Source organism: Musca domestica, unplaced genomic scaffold (genome assembly GCF_030504385.1).
Source record: "Musca domestica strain aabys unplaced genomic scaffold, Musca_domestica.polishedcontigs.V.1.1 12, whole genome shotgun sequence".
Taxonomy (NCBI): Eukaryota; Metazoa; Arthropoda; class Insecta; order Diptera; family Muscidae; genus Musca; species Musca domestica.
In genome coordinates, this window is record NW_026712155.1 from 3,400,175 (window position 1) to 3,420,196 (window position 20,022).

At 35.9% G+C, this 20,022-nt stretch overlaps 1 protein-coding gene across 1 annotated transcript in view; it reads left to right on the plus strand.

The window, feature by feature from the left end:
• The window catches only part of LOC101895293 (neuroligin-4, Y-linked), a 93,714-nt gene extending 73,911 nt beyond the window's left edge, over positions 1 to 19,803 (plus strand). Inside the window, exons 7-11 of the mRNA XM_011296964.3 lie at positions 6,297 to 6,509; positions 17,190 to 17,328; positions 17,492 to 17,643; positions 17,759 to 17,871; positions 18,003 to 19,803. Coding sequence (XP_011295266.1) covers positions 6,297 to 6,509; positions 17,190 to 17,328; positions 17,492 to 17,643; positions 17,759 to 17,871; positions 18,003 to 19,165 — 1,780 coding nt within the window. The 3' untranslated portion in view covers positions 19,166 to 19,803. The remainder of the gene's footprint in view (positions 1 to 6,296; positions 6,510 to 17,189; positions 17,329 to 17,491; positions 17,644 to 17,758; positions 17,872 to 18,002) is intronic.
• Positions 19,804 to 20,022: the final 219 nt, after the last annotated feature.

Here is a 20,022-nt window from a genome sequence, read left to right on the forward strand (position 1 = left end):
AAAATTGTGTACATAGGTCCACGATATCATGTAGCCCCCATATAACGGTACCCCACGATATTCTGTATTGGCTAAAATTCTACACAAAGAGTTTTTTGTGAGCACTTTATCCCCTGATAGGGAATTGTTCATATAGGTCACGATATCGTATACCCACCATATGACGGTACCCGTCAATATTCGGGATTCTGATGATTTTAGCCACATTTATAAAAGTAATTGTCTGAAAATCAATACAAGGAGTTCCTTGTGAGTACTTTATCCCTTAAAAAACAATTATCCCTATAGGTCTAGGATATCATATAGCCCCCATATAACGGTACTCCCCCACAGATATTCGGTATTTTGATGATTTCAGCCACATTTTTCAACGGAATTCTACAAAAGGATTTCCTTGTGAGTACTTTACCCCTAGACATAGATTTACCTATATAGGTCCACAATATCGTATATCCCCCCATATATCGGCAACTTCCGATTTAAGATTTGAACAGAATTTTTAATGGATTTTATTTTTTGAAAATGTCCGAATTCTTCTCAAATGGTGGAGAGTATTTAAGGTTCACCCGGCCGAACTTACTGCTTTGTACTTGTTTTATTTTTTTTTATATTTTTTTTTTATTTTATTTTTATTTATTTATTTTTTTAATTTTTTTTTTTTTTTTTTTTTTTTTTTGTAGACGAAGTGCATTTTCCCCTCTCTCGTTCTTTGAGAGGTTTTTTTTTGGGTTCGTTTTACAATAAGTGTTCAAAGGTCGTTGAAAGCACACGGTGGCAAGAATATTAGTTTTTTATAAAATGAATTTTTACATTTTATTTTGGTACCAGATTTTAATAAAATTTCCTGAAATGTTTGTAAAATAGGCATATTGTTAAAGGAAAACAGCTGACTGACTTGTTAGATTATTCTACGTTAATGATACTTTATGTGTGTAAATAGTCGACGGTTATTTTGTTCTATACATCACAAATTAATAAGAGCTTTATTCAGAGTTCGAATCGAAAACTCGGCAAAAAATAATTCCGAGTTCGGTGCGAAATCATTCCGACGACTCCAATTTGAACTCCGATTTTCCCATGAATATCCTCGCGAATTTGATTTGACTTGTGTTCTCTCAGACAACACGTCAACCACTCCATATAACTTTTGGCCAGAAGTCGGACCGAATACGTATCCGAAATCGGAAATTTTATCCGACTTTCGGCTCGAAGTCGGACCGAAGTCTTTCAGAGGGATATCTTCAAGTTCCAGCACCGACGTAGCCAGAAATGCATTTCAAAATGATATTTTAAGGAAAATTTTCCAAAAATATGCTTTGTAGTCTGTTGGTCCTCTCGAAATCCCATCTAATGACCACTGTAAGTGTTGTAAGAACGAGGAGAAGCCGCTTAAGCAAATTTACAAAACAAATCTCATTTCTCATTTTTATTTTATTTACATTTTCTGGATATAACCAAAATCAAGAAATGCAACAATTTAAGTCCAAAAACCACTAAAAAAGAAATCGTATTAGAGAAAAAAGCTAAAAATCTTTTTTATTAAATTGTTGCAGTGGTCCAGATGTTGGACGGAAACAATGTAAAGTTGCCATAAAATAGTGAAACAAAGGCGATGATTTCGGTTTCCATAGTTCCCCTCGTACAACCCCGTCATTGGTCATAACCGAAATAAATGTTAGGATTCATAAACTCCACAGTCCCGAAAAAAAAGGAGACGGAACTGCTTACCTCCTGTACATAGTTATATTATTCCAGACTATGTGCTTTCATGTTATTTCATTTTTTTTGTTACTCCGGTCGGTTACTGCAGATTTTGGTTAGAGCGAAATTTGACCATAGAAACAAACCCAAACCCCCCTTCCCTAGGAGAATTGTTGTACATTTAACTTTTTGCTTGGGGTTGAGTGATTTGCCGGTATCTGGGCTACTATCACAATGAACTATGGGTGTGTGTGTGTGTTTGTATGTTTCTATTTGTTGATGCTAGCTAGCAATGGCAACAGAAACAAAAAATCTCTTGCTGCTTTGAACAATTGCTAGAGAAGTAGTAGAAAATAAATTGCCGTTACAAAAACTATTATTTGTGACAAAGGAAACCTAACTACACTAGCTCTCCAAGTATTTATTTGTGGGTGAGTCTATGTTTGTTCGCATTTACCAAGGTATTTCTGTGTGTGTATGTGTGTGTTGAAATAAATGTCCATGCTATTTTGGGGGGAAAGAAAGCTGTTGGTCCAGCACAAGCGATATGATGACTTATTTTTGAAAAGAGCCATTCTTCTCTTTTTTTTTAACAAAAAATGACACCCACACCTACACACCACAAACATAGATTTATTGTGTGTATACACACATATCTCTGTTTGGGTGAGTGTGAGTGCATTCCTTTTCTATAAAAAGAACAAAGATACTTAAAATGACAAGTCCTCAGAAAATGGGAAATTCGAACAACCAGAGAAAAGGCAACCAATTGTTAATGACACTTCCGAAAAAAAGGGGTATACGGAACACCAGTTCGGGACCAAGTCGTTTGACACAGACTCACAAAATTCATAAATAACTTTTCTATGAGCAACAGCAGCAACAACAACAACCATCACCAACAAAACAGAACTGAATGTAACGAATATGAGACACAATAAAAAAAAAAAAAAAACTGTAGATAAATAAATGACTAAAATGGCGCAGTAGGGTATAGTGTGTCCTGATTTTCAACAAAAGTTGGATGAAAGGGAAAACTTTTGTTCTCTCTTCTCTTCTTTTCGTTCGTTTTTTTTTTTTTTTTTTTTTGACTTCATAAAATTGCTAATAGTAGTAGTTTTGCAAAAAAAAAAAACAGATCACAAAGAGCTGAAAATAATTTCATGTATTTAATAGAAAGAAGAAACTTGGTAGAAAAGAAAAACTTTTCGAAATTAAAGCTGAAATAATGAGTGCAGGTACCATTTAACTGGTATTAAAGGAATGGTAGACAAATTTTGAGAATAAAGTTGAGAACAGTCACCATAGAATACGGGAATCTACAACACCAAGTGACATAAAATTATTTTGAGAAAAATAATACTTATCTACAGAGAATGGATTTTTGGCGATGTGTTCTTGCTATAGATGTTTCGATCTAAAAAACATTTTATAAATTAAAATATTTATCATTGCTTTAAGCCAATTTTCGGGATTAAAAAGTGTGGAATACAGCAGCGGAGTAATTTTTTTCATAGCGTTCACAAGAACCACTAAACAGGTTTTTTGGTTCAAGATTTTTGTTTGAACCTGTTAAAATTTTCATTTTTGGCCCCCAAAGTTCACCATTCGACATATAAGTGCAAAATTTTTGTACTAAAAAGTACCAAATTTTTGTAGAAATCTTTCTCCAAAAATATTTCTAATGAAAATATATAGTTTTTTAATATCCCACGTTCTCGAAATATCATTCATTTCTAGACTTATTTTGGTACTTTTGTCATCTGATCATCCAATACAGCTGCTACAGAATATAGTACCTTTACTAATTTTTGTACAAAAATAACATGACGTTCACGTGTCAAGTGTGTCATAGCCAAAATATGTAGATCAATAGAATCAAGCCGCTGATTTAAATTCGTGAATGTCAGTCCAAATTTAGATATAGCTCCCATAAATATTTTCTTCCAATTTAAATTTTATTGGGCGCCATACTTGTATTATTCGTACAAATAGGCTGTATTACGGAACATCCGACCAAACCTTAAAGCGAGAAATTTTAATTTGGTGAAAATCGGTCCAGATATTCCTATATCTCCCATCGAATTTCGTGTTTCATTCCCTGAATTTCGTAATACGCATTCCAAAAAATGATATTCGGTACCAGATATCTCATACTGCTCCCAAATATCTGTGCTAAATTTCATCGAGATCGGCTCAGATGTCGGTATAGCATTTATATATATCTTTACCCAAAATCACGGTTATTGTGCACCAAATGTAAAACATCAATCCAAGTGGACTGGATTATTACACATCGGTCTGAATTGAAAATCGGTCCAGATATAGCTCCCATACAGGGTGAGATAAAAAACTACAACATAGTCAAACGCCATAATTTTTAGATTTTTTTTTTTTTAATTTTATTGAATGAAAGCATAAAATGCGCTTGCTTAAGGTGGTCAACACTTTGGCAACCTTGCTTTCCAAATTACTCCAGACAAAATAGTCCAACGGTTTGATATCTGGAGATTTTGGTGGTTATTGTGCGCTGGAAATGAAGCTAGGAATTAGGTGGCCCGTGCTGAGTGCGATCGTGCTGAGTCCTGTTGGAATGTCCAAGGTCTGCGATCAAAATGTTTGCGTGCCCAAGGCTTTAATACACCCTCCACACATTTATTCTGGCGGCCCACACCATCACCATGGCCGTCGCTTGAGTTCTGGTGGACAACCGAAGGTGAACATTTTCATCTGATCTTTTTGGCAAGTAAAAACGATCATTTAGTTTGTTTACAAACTGCTGGACAACGAATGTTTTCTCTTCGGAGAAAACTAAATTCGACAGTTCACCACTTTCGGCAAAGCGAAGCAACTCTGTAGCTTTTTTGAGTCTATTTTCTTTCTGTTGCGGTGTAAGATCTTGCACTTTTTTGAATTTCAATGGCTTTATTCCGAGCTCATTTTTCAATACTTCCGAATGGAAAATTGCGATATGTACAGCTCAACAGCCATTTTTCGGCCACTGCGGCGCGGGCTTCGATCAAGTCGCTTCTTTACTTTTCGAACCATTTCTGCTGATGTTATTGTTTTCTTCCGTCCACTTCCTTGACCGTAACTTTTGTCGTGTCCCGAAATTCCTATTAAATTTTTCAAGGATTAAGCCTCCTACCAATATTTGTGGCCCAATTTAAAGAAAAAAAAATATGTATTGTATTAGTATAATTTGTGTAACCTTTTGTAATACTTACTTTTTACTATATGTTAATACCAATTTTTAATAATCTGCCTAATAATCGCCTACGGCCAAATAGGTGTTTACACTATTAAGATTTTGACTTTAGCCGACTTACTCATTAGCAATCCTTAATTTTTTTTTTTTTTTTATTAAAGCGAAAAATCATCAAATCTACTTCTCTGGTCGATTTTATAAAACTCTATTTTGATTCCTATTTCATGCTAAATTCCGTCATTACCTATGAATTAATGAGTCGAAATATACATTAAGCGGTGAGTCTAGTGTCTGTATTTGAATGTCTTATTCACTTCATGTTCAAATTTCTTATAATACTCTCCCACATAGTTCGAGTTTATGTGGAAATATTAAACGGATTCAATGGGTTCTTTGATACCCAGAATATTTAAATTGTACCATTTCAAGACGTTTGATTGGCGTGATACTTCGAATTAACAGCTAATGCCAGTTGTACAGGCCCCTACATCAACAGTTTTACTTTAAACAATTGTTCCATTTCTTTTTAATTATTTTGGCAGCAATTGTTCAGCTCACCCCTCTCCTGCAAATTTTTGATCCCAAATCCACAAAAACACATGCAGTTTCCAATCCATAATTACAAGCGTCTAATGTAAAATTGTATTACCCTAGAGAAAAATCCCAAGTGTTTTCCATCTACACTAATCTAGTATTCTCTATTGGCAAATGGTTCTGCCATAACATAAAACAGCAAATTTATTCCCCAACATATTCTAAAGTAGAAAACGACAACTGTTAACATTGTATCCAATTGGAACGTATAAAACTTTGAGAAAATGAAATGACCGAGAAATTGATGTAATCAGTTTTATATTCATCCGCATAATAAAATTACAACATAAAATGCTTTCATTTCGGATTTCCTTTTTGATTTCAATGTTCTTCACAAATTAGTATTGTTTGGCTGAAGGTTTAGGAAGCGAAAAGGAGATTTTTGATTTTCCGCAAATACACCGCAATACAATGGCAGCAACAGCAGCAACATCACTAAAAATCCCTTTTTCCATTTTCGGTTTACTTTATTATTTTGCCTTTTTATGTAACGTACATTACATGTCCTCCAACACTTGTGGTCCCTTGCTGCCACTCGATAGCTCGTCGATATCATTCAATTATGTTCAAATTTATTCATTTCATTTTGTATACCCCAGCAATCACCTTTCGCCATAATTCCTCTTACAACACCCCCATCCCCTTCAACGCCATATGTATAATTTTTTGTCACATTGACTTTTACATTTCATTTTCCATTTCTTATTATTTTTTTTTTTTTCGCTTTTGCTTTGTGCACTTTTAATCATTCACTTTTATGCGTACCCAATTCCATTTTATTTCGTAATTCCAGATATGATTTACTGGCTGGCGTCACACGTGCAGAGGCATTCTTCTCCTTCAACTCCGGCGATGTTCAGTACGGCATCGAGGCTGACAGACGTTCGAAAATCTTAAAGGCCTACGTGCGCAACACCTACACGTACCATCTGAATGAAATTTTTGCCACCATCGTTAATGAGTACACCGATTGGGAGAGGCCCGTTCAGCATCCAATTAATATCAGGTAAATTCCATATAAAACTGAAAACCAAAGAAAAACAAAACAAGAAAAGTGAAAAACTGGTAAAGAAAAAAGGGGTAGAGAATAATATATCTGCAAGTAAACTAAGAGTCCCTGTCGAATGGTGTAAAGCATTCGCCCCCACAGACGATGAAGACCCTCCGAAAATGTATACAATTTATTTGCATTTGACCAAAATGAATGACCAAAAAATACGACGTACGTACCATGCTGCACATGAAAACAATTTTCAATTAAATGTAGCTCTGTCTTAATAAAGAATTTGCACCATGGATTGTGATGTGGTAAACTGAAAGAAAAATAATAAACAAATAAAAACCTACAATTGTAGAACTCCAGGGGCTGGATTTAAATAAAAATATGAAATTAGTAATTTTTATGGAGGTTGTGACAGCTTAAAGTTTTCTCAGGGATGATAAATTAGCTGAAATGATAAACTAAAATCGAAATGTGCCGGTATGTTCAGTACCTTTTCAGGAACAGCATCCAAAATTTAATATTACATTTACATGCGGCTTCACTACTATCAAATCCAATTGGAATTTTCCTTAATCCAAACAGGCTATCGACAGATAAATTATAAGACAATTTGCTTTCAATTCGAAAAAAGTTCTACATTTTTCGGATTTTTAGCACACATCAATGGTACTTTTCTACCCTCAGCCATATGGCTAGAAAGGGTATATATAATTTGAGGGTATCCGATCGAATTCGGATATGGGCAATATCGGTCCATTTCTTCTCCAGAAATTTTCAAAAAAAATACTTTACTGCACAGAAAGAGAAAGGATAGTCCGAATTTACTAAACTTTGCGAATCGTAAAATTTTCATCAGTGCTAGGTCAGGTGCGAAAATAAACAATATCAGTCCACTTCATCAAGTACCTCCCCCACAAAGACTTAAACTTTTGAGCAAAAAGTTATGTAAAATGTGATGTAAGAGTCCGATTGTCTTCAAATTAAACACATCCCAATATTTCTTAACACAAGGTATGGTGTTAAGGTGGAATATATTGTCCACTCCTTCTGGTACCTCCCCCACAGGGTCAACATTTCGAATATCAGTGAAGCTCATAAAACGTGAAATTAACATCCGATTCCATCCACACTTAGTACGTCCCAATAGTTCTCTCAACACAATATCTGTTATAAAAATGGTAGAGATCGGACCATTTCTTCTGAAACCTCTCCCACATAGGGATCAAGATTAAAAAAAAAAACAAAACGCTTGAAAAAATCGAAATTAGCATCCAAATCTCTTCAAATTTCACACATACCAACATTTTTGCTAACACATTGTCTATTGTGAAGATGATATACATCTGCAGACCACATCTGGTACCTCACGCACCAAGGGTCAAAATACTTAATAATTTTACCTGCCATGACTTGCGGAACTACTCAGCGATTCTTTAGAACTTGCCAGATTTAAATAATTATCTCAACAAGTAACCTGGAATGAATATGGAAGTTATGATTTCGCATAAAATTGAATACAAATGTTAGATTTTTCAATTTCCATTATTTTTATTATGGAATACCTCGATCTACTAAATTTGGTACCTCAGGCACATTTTAAAATTTTCTAAAAATTATCACATATTTCATACAAAGTGCAGGAAGTAGCCAATATAGTCAAAACCTGGCTTGTCGCAATATTTATATTATATTTATTTAGGTCCGACACGTCATGGACAATAATGGCCCATTCCTTCCAAAGAAATCTACAATTTTTATAATCATAACGGGAGTCAAAAATATATTTAAATAATTGAACATTGGCTGTATTCATCTGTCGGCAAAACCGACTGATACTTCTTAGCCTGATTTTGTTCCTCAGTTAAATACAAACTCATACTACAGACATAAGGGAGCTGAAGGGGCCGTAACGAAAAATGGTGTCCAATGGTTGAGCTTTGACCACTTAATGCTGATAAATATGTATTTATGTAACAAAATGTTACTCTACTCCAGCAGGGGTCGAATTGGAATTCAATCATCCAAAAGGGAGAATAGTTAAAGAAGAGAATAACCTATCTTATACCTATCCTATAATTTTGGGACCAACATAGATTTTAAGCCTTAAAACTAGCGAAATGAAGGACAGCATTTACAGCCTATATCCACCCAGAAATCTATTCAGTTTACAGGTTCATTTACTTGGATTTTGGATAACATTAGTTCCTGATAGATCCCATAGTCTTCCCTCTGCAGTTGCCATTATTTGTAAAAATATAAATATATATATATATATATATATATATATATATATATATATATATATATATATATATATATATATTTTTTTTTTTTTTTTTTTTTCAAAATGTATCCACTTCTTCCCATTGTGCATACATTGAATGGGTTTTTTTGATATAAATTCAATTGAATTGTCGACACGTCCACATGTATTCGATTACCCATTACTTTGGTAGGACAATTCGGTTTGTTTTTTCCTTTTCTGTGTACATTCGCTGTGCTTTTTGAATTATGAACGAAACCTGACCGTGGACCATACAAACAATAATTCAGCTCACATTCAGCAAACGCAGACGTGGATTGGTGGTCGCGATGACGAAGGCAAACAGAACAATGATTTAAATTTCAAATTAAAATCGTATTTAAATGTTAATACATACACGCATCCATTCATTCATTCATACATACATACCTCCATCCATCATTTTTTTTTGTATTCCCCATAAAAAACAACATCTTTGATTTGCATATACATATCTATATATGTATGTAGGTATGTGTATTCTAAGAATACAAAATAATCAAGAAAGCAAATGTTTTTATGGCCTTAGGTAATGTGTGCAGTGCTGAGTCGGAAAGAAAAAAATTCAGAAGAAAAAAAATTGCCACAGAAAATAATTGGATTTCTTTTGCGTTTTTCGCGTTCATTCCCTTACCACATGTCACAACAAGTGGAAAATAATGATGTATACAATTTTGGTTTACACGATTTTAAAATCTGTTTCAACAGACATGACATTGAAATTTTTATTGAGGATATCCTGGTAGTCGCTGACACGTAACACAGAATGTCTGTTGCTCTGGCGACGAATGAGAATACAAACAAAAGTTTAATTTTGACAAATTTTAGGTTTACCTTAAACTTTTCACATTACATGGAATTTTGTATTATCCGCCTTAAACTGTATTGAGTATTTGAGTGATATTCTGAATAAAAATAAATGAAATATTTTATTTAAGTCAGCAAAATTCTGCTAAGATTTCCTTTCCCTTTTTTGAAGGAGAATAATGAAGATGGAAGTAAAATATCCCCTAAGCCACCCAAAATCCTTAATTTGTTCGAATAAATTACAACTACAAATGACAAGCTTCCCACACAACAGCAGCAACAACAACAACAGCAACAAAAAGCTGTCCACCATAATACATTTATTATAAGCCAGGAATATATATTTTTTTATCATAATGAGAATAACCCATAAAAATATCATACCAGCAACTAGCTGGGACTGAAACACCCCTTAAGCGTTTTATCCTTGGCATCTCCATGTTTACCCCTCAAATGACATATGACTCTGAAAAAAAAACCAAAAATGTACACCAAAACATTTGTCAAATGACAAGAAAAGCAGAAAACTGTCAAATATAACCCAACAGGAAAAATGAAACGAAAAAATCCCAAAAAAAATCTCTTGACCTTTTTCCCCTCACCCCAAACCAAGGATGACAATAAAGACCTTGGGAAATATTTCCTTTTTACCTTTCCTTTTATATTTTGATTGATTTGCAAAGTATTCAAATCCTTGGCTTTTTATGGATGCCTACATACATACATAAATTCATGAATGCTGTAAATTTATTCTGTGGAATTTAAAGGCCATTGAATAGTGTAGATTGGGTTTTTCCTCGAACTAAACAATCTATTTAATTTGGAAACAACTTGGCACTATATTGAATATGGAAATATGGATCAGCATATGGATTCTGAATAGATGTATTCATAAAAACGTGCAACTACGGATGGTATAAAGCATTTAATATTGCCAAAATGTGTCTCATGAACCCTTATGTCTATAGGCACAAGATGAATTTCAAGATATTCGGAATTGATCTATCTATCTACCATACAACATTCCACTCTCCAAAGCGTCCACCCCTCAAGCCATCCCTTTATCTGGCTGGTAAGCACGAGAAATTTTGAAGGGTGCATATGATTTGATTTAAAGTTGGTATGAAATCTTCTCCTATCAAACATAGTACTAATTCCAAGAGTCCCCTTCTGGCAACTCCCATGCAAATGGAGAGCAAACGGGGCAAGGGTTAATTCGTGTTTTGTGAAATTTTGAAATGACAAATTGTATTTAGGAAAAAGAAGTACAAGTTTTATAAAGAAAATATTTTCCATTCCATGGTATAAGAACCAGGGCCCAGGGGTGTAATTTACATACAGGATGAGATGAAAAAACTGCAACCAACTTCAGACTGCTGTCATTTCCAAGCCACTCGTCAAACAGCTGTTAAAATTATTCCAGTGACAGCTCATTATATTGATTACAAGCGTAAAAAAGCGTTTTGGTGAGAATTTTCCAGAAAAAAAATTATGTGTGATGGAATTCGAGCGCGATAGTGTGATTTCTGTATATTTGGCTGGAAAACCACAAGTGACTATCCTTTGAGCACTCCAGCATTTCAATGTGAATAAATTTTTGTGTCTCGTACCATCGCTCGTTGCCGTAATACAGGTAGCGTAGCCCGACGTCAAGGAAGTGGAAGGGAAGAAAACAGCAACATCAGTAGAAATGGTTCGAAAAGTAAAGAAGCGATTTGATCGAAACCCGCGTTGCAGTGGCCGAAAAATGGATCGTGAGCTGAACATATCGAAATATTCCATAATTAATTGCCATAAAAATTCCTAAAAGTGAAAAGAACTTACATCGCAACAGAAAGAAATTAGGCTCAAAAGAGCTAGAGAGTTGCTTCGCTTGGCCGAAAGTGGTGAACTGTCGAATTTGGTTTGCTCCGATGAGAAAACATTGGTTGTCCAGCAGTTTGTTAACAAACAAAATAGTCATGTTTACTTGCCAAAGAGGTCAGTCGAAAATGTGCACCTTCAGTTGGCCACCAGAACTCAAGCGCCGGCCATGGTGATGGTGTGGGCCGCCATAACAGCCGATGGTCGCTCCCCGCTCGTATTAATCGACCGTGGCATCGGAATAACTGCCAAATATTATAGCGAAAAAATCCTGGAGAGTGTATTAAAGCCTTGGGCACGCAAAAATTTTAGCAGCAGACCTTGGACTTTGCAACAGGACTCAGCACGCGCCACCCAAGAATGGTTTCAAAATGAGGTTCCACGCTTTTTTTCTAGCGCACAATGGCCACCAAAATCTCCGAATACCAATCCGTTGGACTATTGTGTGTGGAGTATATTGGAGGCACTAAAAAATACCAAAGTGTCGATCACCTCAAGCAAGCGATTTGCCGGGAATGGGCCAAAATACCGCAGAGCAACATTCGGGCAGCGTGCGACGGTTTCATTGGCCGTTTGAAGGCCATAATTCGTGCCAAAGGTGACCAATTTGAACAAACGTAAACTTATTCTAAAATTTGATAAAATAAAAAAAATGAAAAAAATTATGGCATTTGGCTTTGTTGCAGTTTTTAATTCACCCTGTATATTCGTAAACAGGTCCACGTGTTCGTATAGTCTTCACATAACATTTTCAGTTTCCGGAAGTTTTTTGAAAATTTTCGAGTTTCATCCAAATGGTGGAAGGTATTAAAAGTTCGCCCGGCCGAACTTCATTGCTTTTTTAAATGTTTTTTTTCCTCTGCCAAGTTATACATTTGAAAAATGAGCAATAGCAATTTTCAACTCCTTTTTTCCTTTGGATTTCCCATGCACTTAAAAAATTCATTCAATATTGTGCAAAATTCCACAGAATTTTTTACATGAATTTAAGTTAATCCCATTGCGCCATATTTTTTATTTTTATTTCTGTCAGCTATTCGCTCTGATTGAAATTACTTCCACCATCAATAATACAAAAAAATATCCAATATCCTATTGTTTCCTAAATGTGACATTTTTCATTTGTGTTACCAGCAATTTCTAAATTGATAAAATCGCCCAAAAAAGGATATTTTCACCCAAAAACCACACACACACTCTCACACCCAAAAAACTCATAAAAAAATCCTCAAATCATTCAAACAAATTTTCAATGAGAGCAATCAATTCTATATTTCATCAACATACATACATACACCCACACATGCACACACACACCGACAAACGTCCATAGAATTTTAAAAGCTAACAACGATAACAATTGCGGTAGTTCTAACAATAAGTGTAAAAGGCGAGAAAGAAAAAAGAAACACAACAATTTTGCTTTAACAATTTCCCACAAATTACACATTTTAGACACGATTTTCAAATTCAAGCCACAACAAAAGTGAGGAAAAATCTGAACAAAAAAACGTTTTTTTTTTTTTTTTGTTGCGCCACCCTCGAGATTTTATAATACAACAATAACAATACAAAACACAACTGTATGACTTTCAACACCTGAATAAAATAAACTGAATCTACTCTCCGCTGAGGGTAAACGGATGGACCAAGCACACACACACCACGCCACACATCAACAACGACAAACAACATTTTCAATATTTCTTTTTTTTATTGTCCTAGTTGGTAATGGTGTTAACAGCTTTGCTCGCCCTTAATGTCAACACAAACTAAATTGGGGTGGTCCTCCCTGTATCAATAGCTGATTTATTCACACCGACAGCCGGAAGTTTGACAAAACACCGACACATATACAGAGTCACACACCTTAACGTTTCCTCAATCACTCTCGCACTCACACACACACATAACGATAGGTATTCATACAACTATTTGTATGCCAGATAACAGCAGAGAAAAAATAAAAACCGGATAAAACACAATGAATAACTTGTCTACTATGGAAAATTATTTTTATACATTCAATAAAAATGAAAGGTAAATAATAGAGTTTTGATGTCGGGTTTGAGCGTTTGGCACTGTAAAAGGTAGTAAACTAGCAATTCATTAGACATAGAATATCATTGGGTATAAGGTTGATTTAAGGGCACAAAAGGTAATGGGTTAAACTCGAAGAGAACGAATGAGATAGAATTTATGTGCAGCTGAGTCCGGGATCAATATCTTAAAACTTGATGACATGCGATGTCAATACATCCCTGATAACGGTACTACTCATTATACGATATTTTTCTAGTGATATTTAGGCAAGTTAACCTCCATAAAAAAAATAGGTATAAGACCATATTTTACTGAACTGCCAGATAACCGTAGATATAGAGATTTTTGCTCTGATTTCGTGATAACAATTTTTTTATGAATATTTCAGAGAGTCCCGACTTCGCTCAAAATAGATCTTTCTTCAAATTATTGTGAGTTGTATAAAACAAGCTGATCTCAAAAATCGATTATTTTGCTATAAGTCACGAAACGTTTTAGTGTGACAGCTACTTTCACAAGTTTTCAATCGAAATATACACTGCCCATACCGGCTAGGTAGATTCGGGTATAAACCGAGATTTAGTGCCAGACTTTCGGTTTAACACTTTTTGTAACCGGGTCAGTCTGAAATCAGGGTAGACATATATACATTTGAACACATTAAAAAAAAATTAAAATTTCATTTTGGCTGCAACAAAAATTTGACGGATATGACTGTTGTTTAGTGCAAAGATTTTAGGTAATTTTCGCTTAAAAAGAGTATATATTTGACCTGAAAAACCAAATTTCATTTGAAGGCCTTCCTAAAAATCCAAATCCCGAAAACTTGGAATTTGATTGATTCGAGGTAAAATGGAATTTTATATCTCTCCTTAGTGAATAGTCGCTGGTGTGGATGATTACATGGTCATTCATTCGAGTATTAATTTAAACGACGTACCGTTTTCCCATCATAACCAGAGCTCAGATTTGCAAATTTTTACTCATCAGTGATAAAAACTAGCGAGCGGGAGTGCTCGAAGAGTTCGAGTTTTTTATGAAGTTATCTTTCCACTTGTAACGTGGTTTTCTCGTCGGCTGAGTTTAGATCAGCTGTATCCAGGGTCTCCATAAGTATCTGCTAAACCTTATGAAATAAGACTGATGCATTTCTCCCTTTCCTCGGTGTGTAAATCAGATGATTTATGTAGCGATGTCGGCTATGATGAAGAGATGTCGAGTTATTCATGATTGATACCCGGGTGGTTGATTTGAAGTGTGATTAGCCAAATATTCGAAGATGATCGGGTATTCGTGGGATCAGGGGTTGCGATGTTTATATTCAGGTAATGCTGGTATTCGGGATATTATCGATTTGAAGGTAATTGGGATCTTTGGCTCATGGTCGTCGATTGTCGATGGGTTGAATATAGTACGAAATTACGAGGTATATGTTCGGAGACAGGTTTAGGGACTGTCCAGGTCTTCTAAGATCGGTATTCGTTCGAGTTCGGCATCTCGCTGTAGATGTGCTCGGGAGCCGTTGTCTGGGCCTCCGCAGTTCTCGTTTGAAAGATCTGTGAAGATATGTTCGGTAGCTGATTTTCAGACCTCTGCAGATGGATCGGAACTCGTTCTATGTCTTCGTATAGCCCCCATATAACAGCACCTCCCGATATTCGGTCTTTTGATGAGTTTAGCGACATTATTCACCAGAATTGTTTTAAATTTGGTATTTGAAGTTCGTAATAGATATTACAGCCTATGACAGAAAATTGTCTATGCAGGTACACGTCTTCGTACAGCCGTCGTATAACGGTACCACCCTATATTCGGTCTTTTGATGATTTTATTATTATTATTCGCCGGAATCGCTTCAAATTTGGTATTTGACGTTCGAAATGGATACTATAGCCTATGGCAGACAATTGTCTGTGTAGCTCCCATATAGTGGTACCTCAATAGAATCGACATTTTGATGATTTTAGCTACATTATTCACCGGATTTCTTCAAGTTTCGCATTTGAATATTAAAAACGTTTAGGACAAATGTTAGCAGGTCCACGTAGTCGTATGGAACCCAATATAACGGCTACATTCGGTATTTTTTAAAATTGTATGTTTTTGAAAATTGCCAAATTCATTCCATATGGTGGAGGGTATTCGAAGTTCGGCCCGGCCGAACATACAACTTGTTTACTTATTTATTTGGAAGTGGAGCAGGTGTAAACCTGAAGTCGGGATCGTTGGAGATAATCAAGTCAAGGCTTTTGGGACAAACTTTGTAAATATGAAAGGATGCTTTCGTTTACTTTATTAAGGAAAAGTTGCTTTGCAACCGTCTTAATTAAATAGAAATGAATTCATCATTAGAAGCGTTATATGGATTTGTGATAATTTTTTTCTTTTTTTTTTTTTGTATAATTGAGTTATGCCACCGTTTGACAATTGAATTTCCCAGATATCAAGTTAAAATAATTGTACTTTACCATTTGCAGTGCGAAGATGATTTTCCATTCATGGTAATGCCAATGAGCGACACATTTTTAATTGAAATATATGATTTCCATATTTTCCTCACCTAAATATAGATTTCTCGTCTGCTACGAAATCATTTCCACTAACTCTACAAACAAATGCCATGAAAAATTTCATTCACCGGAAAATACCCCAACCACAACCACTTAAAACTATTTACATGGTTTTAAATTAAATTTACATATTTCATATATTTTTCGCCCCTACACCCCCCCCCCCCCCCCACCCAATTTTGCGTGCATTTCAAAAAAGTTGGCAATTTTTAACCATGGCAAATTGATTTTAATGTTATTTTCATATTTTTTGACCATTTGTAAACAGATTTTAATTTGAATGTCATATCAGATGCAAACGCCATGAATAACGCTGACTGATTGCTCAATTTTTTGTGAAATAATTTAATATAAATTCAATTTGTTGTTGATTATGAAATTTTGCCAAGTAACTGGCTGGACGCCCACACCAAGACCCATCCGTCGATGTTCATCCGACAGACCATAATGTAGATAGATGGATGGATAGAGAGATATATATGTACATTGCTTAATTACCGCTCATGTGGAAACATGAGCACAGTGGAATATTATGCAGTAAAAACAAGAAGTAGCAACAAAAAACAAAAAGGTTTTTGTTATTACAAAAATTAGAAAGTCACGCTTTACGCAAAAGAAAAAAAAAAGGAGAGACTTTTACATAAATTAATTTGAAATATATTCAAAACATTAAATATGTGAATATTATGGGAATATTTATGACTTTGGTGAACAAAAATATTACAAAAATTAGCATTTAACAAATCTTCCAGTGTTTTCATTGAAAAGCCATTATAATTTTTTTCATTATTATTCTAAGGCCGCGATGAACAAAAAAAAAAAAAGAAAGAAAAAAAATTGTTTTTTTTTCGCAACTCAACTGAACTGCTCGAATCACAAATTGAGACTACAAAAATATGGCAAATGAATTATTTTACAATTAAACATAACGAATATTTAATACAAAGTAAATATTTCCATAGCTACACTGACACACACACACAATTACATAGACATATCACAAATTGTGAATTGTAATCAATACCAACACAAAATGTTCTCCATTGAAATTACCGTTTTGACTAATTACCTTGTTTTCGTTTCCCCTTTCCTCCACAGAGACGAAACACTGGAGGCATTGAGCGATGCCCAGGTTGTGGCTCCTGCTGCTCAAACTGTGGATTTGCATTCGGCCGACCATCGTAATTCGTATTTGTATGTGTTTGACTACCAAACACGTTATGGCGATTATCCTCAGGTGAGTTCACAGTTCCATCAAAAAACAACAACCGTTCGCATGAAAACCTCAATTCAGTATTTGAAAAAAAAAACGAAAAACGGAAAAAAGTAATCATCCTGCAAATCCCCCCAAGTTAATGTTATGTTTCCCTGCTTTGTTTGGCTTCTCTTTTCATGTACAGCGTCAAGGTTGCATACATGGCGAGGACTTGCCATACATATTCGGGGCACCCCTGGTAGGGGGGTTCAATCATTTCACCCGCAATTACACCAAGACCGAAGTGAGCCTCTCAGAAATCGTTATGCTGTACTGGTCGAACTTCGTAAGGACGGGGTAAGTTTCATGCGAAGTAAAACTAATTTTCGGCACTTAGGCCATTGGAATCTCCTTTGATTTTGTCCGAATTGATCTCTGTACTTATAGTCGTTATCTGTTCTGTTTTTCGCAGAAATCCCAACGAGCAAATGGAAAGCGACCATGGCAGCCGTCAAGAACGTAGTCGCTACAAGACCATTGATTGGACGGCATATGAAAGTGTACACAAAAAGTATTTGAATTTTGGTAAGTTCCTTATTGACTTTGGCCACCATGTCGGCCTTTTCCAATCAATCTTATCGTCAACGTCATCGTTGCCTTGTGATGTCCTAACTTTTTTTCTGTTCTGGTTTTTTCCTTCTTTCGCCTTCATTTAGACACAAAGCCAAAATTGAAAAATCACTATCGTGCTCATCGTTTGTCCTTTTGGCTTAATCTCATACCGGACCTACACAAGCCGGGCGGCGACAATGTACCACCCTCACATCATCAACTAAGCGACGATGATGAAATGGACAATAACATTGCCGGCGAGGCAGCTGTTAAGCCCTTGAATCCACCCTATTCGCCCAGCATTGGAAATGCGGCCCTGGGCAATTTTAGCATATTTACCAATCAAGTGTTCTCCCTGCTTAATCTCAGTTCACCTTCGTCGTCGTTGCAACGCAATGGCACAAGGTATCCGGGTGGCAAGCTGTACCCCGAAGACATGATGGATGGCGATGGCCACGGAGGCAGTCAGGCCTCCCAAGAAAGTGATGGCTTTGCTGCCTATTCCACGGCCCTAAGTGTGACCATTGCCATTGGCTGTAGTCTGCTGATATTGAATGTTCTGATATTTGCCGGAGTCTACTATCAGCGTGACAAGACCCGTCTCAACGAGCCACGCTCCCAAAGTAAACTGAAACGCCAGGAAAGTGGGCAAATGCCCAACAACATCTGTGGAGACCTGGAGACCCTTACCATACACACGAAAAGTGATCCAGCCACCATACTCTCGCATCATCATGCCCTGCAGCATCACCAACTGCCACCACCCGAGTTTGCCGATCTTCCACATCGGGCCCCACCACCACCGAAACATCTCAAGTCCATGCAGCAGGATCCTGGAGGAGGTGGCAACGTTGGCATGGGCAACAACACCAATGCGCAAAGTGCCACAATAATGGGTCTCTTACCACCGCATGCCTTACAAGTCATGGGTAATCAGTGTGGAACATTAACGAAAAAGAGTTGCATGAAACAATCCTCCATGCAGCAGCAGCAGCAACAACAGCAGCAGCAACAACAACAGCAGCAACAGCAACAAGTACAACAGAACCAACAACAGATGATTGTGACACATCAGCATCAACTGCAGAACTCTCATAATCAAACGATGACCACAGCCCTGACGGGGGGTGGCATGGGGGGTCCTGGCTCGGGTAATGGGCCACCACCTGTACCGCCCACAGTCACCGTGACCACGGCCCAATCGATGCAACCACATCCCCTGGCCCAGTCCCAACCTCATCCCCTAATGGACGAGTTAAGAGTGTGACATTAATTAACCGTACGTTTCAAGTGTGATCTCTAAGGGTTATCCTAATGACCTCTTTCCCAAATAAATCTCTACCATATCCCCCAGCTCCTCTCCCCCTTCCCTACCACTCACACACACACACACATAGAGAGATTACATGGTGTTGCGTGCGCTTAACTGTGAAATGCTACAATATGCTACAGAAAACAAAAGGTATGACGAACAAATTGCAGCATTGCAAAAGTCTTGTTCGAAGCAAGCCAAAAAACCAAATGCGACAAAAAACTAGAGAAAATTAAAACCAAAAGAAATCTTCTTAAATGTTAAACTATTTTTCTGTTGTTTTTACCTATGAACTATGAAGGAATGCCGAAGTACTTTCAAACACACATATATAGCTACAAACATACATTTCTTCTAAGTTTTGTTGATGTTTTGTAATATTTTTTTTGTAATTGAAATACTGTTGTTTCTTCTATAGCGAAAATCCCTGTAAATAATTATCAATGAAATTAAGATATTTATTCTAGTTTAACTGGCAACATTTAGTTCTCAAACTATCCATAAATGTAAGTAAGTGTTAGTTAATTATTAATTAATGAAAATTAAATATTTATATAGTGTAAACATATAAGAAAACAAATTCTTTTTGCCATTAGGACCAAAAATAAAGAAAATTATAGAAAGGAATTTTTTGAAGTGAATTTCTAGTTTATTGATTTTATTTAAATTTTTGTTATTATATATTTGTTTTAATATCTTTCCGATTTTTTTTTTTTTCTTCATAAAAAAGTCTTTCCACAATTTTCCGATTCCGATTGCCTTTTGACAAAAATGCCTTTCCTTGATTTCACATTCATTTTAACGCAATTTTT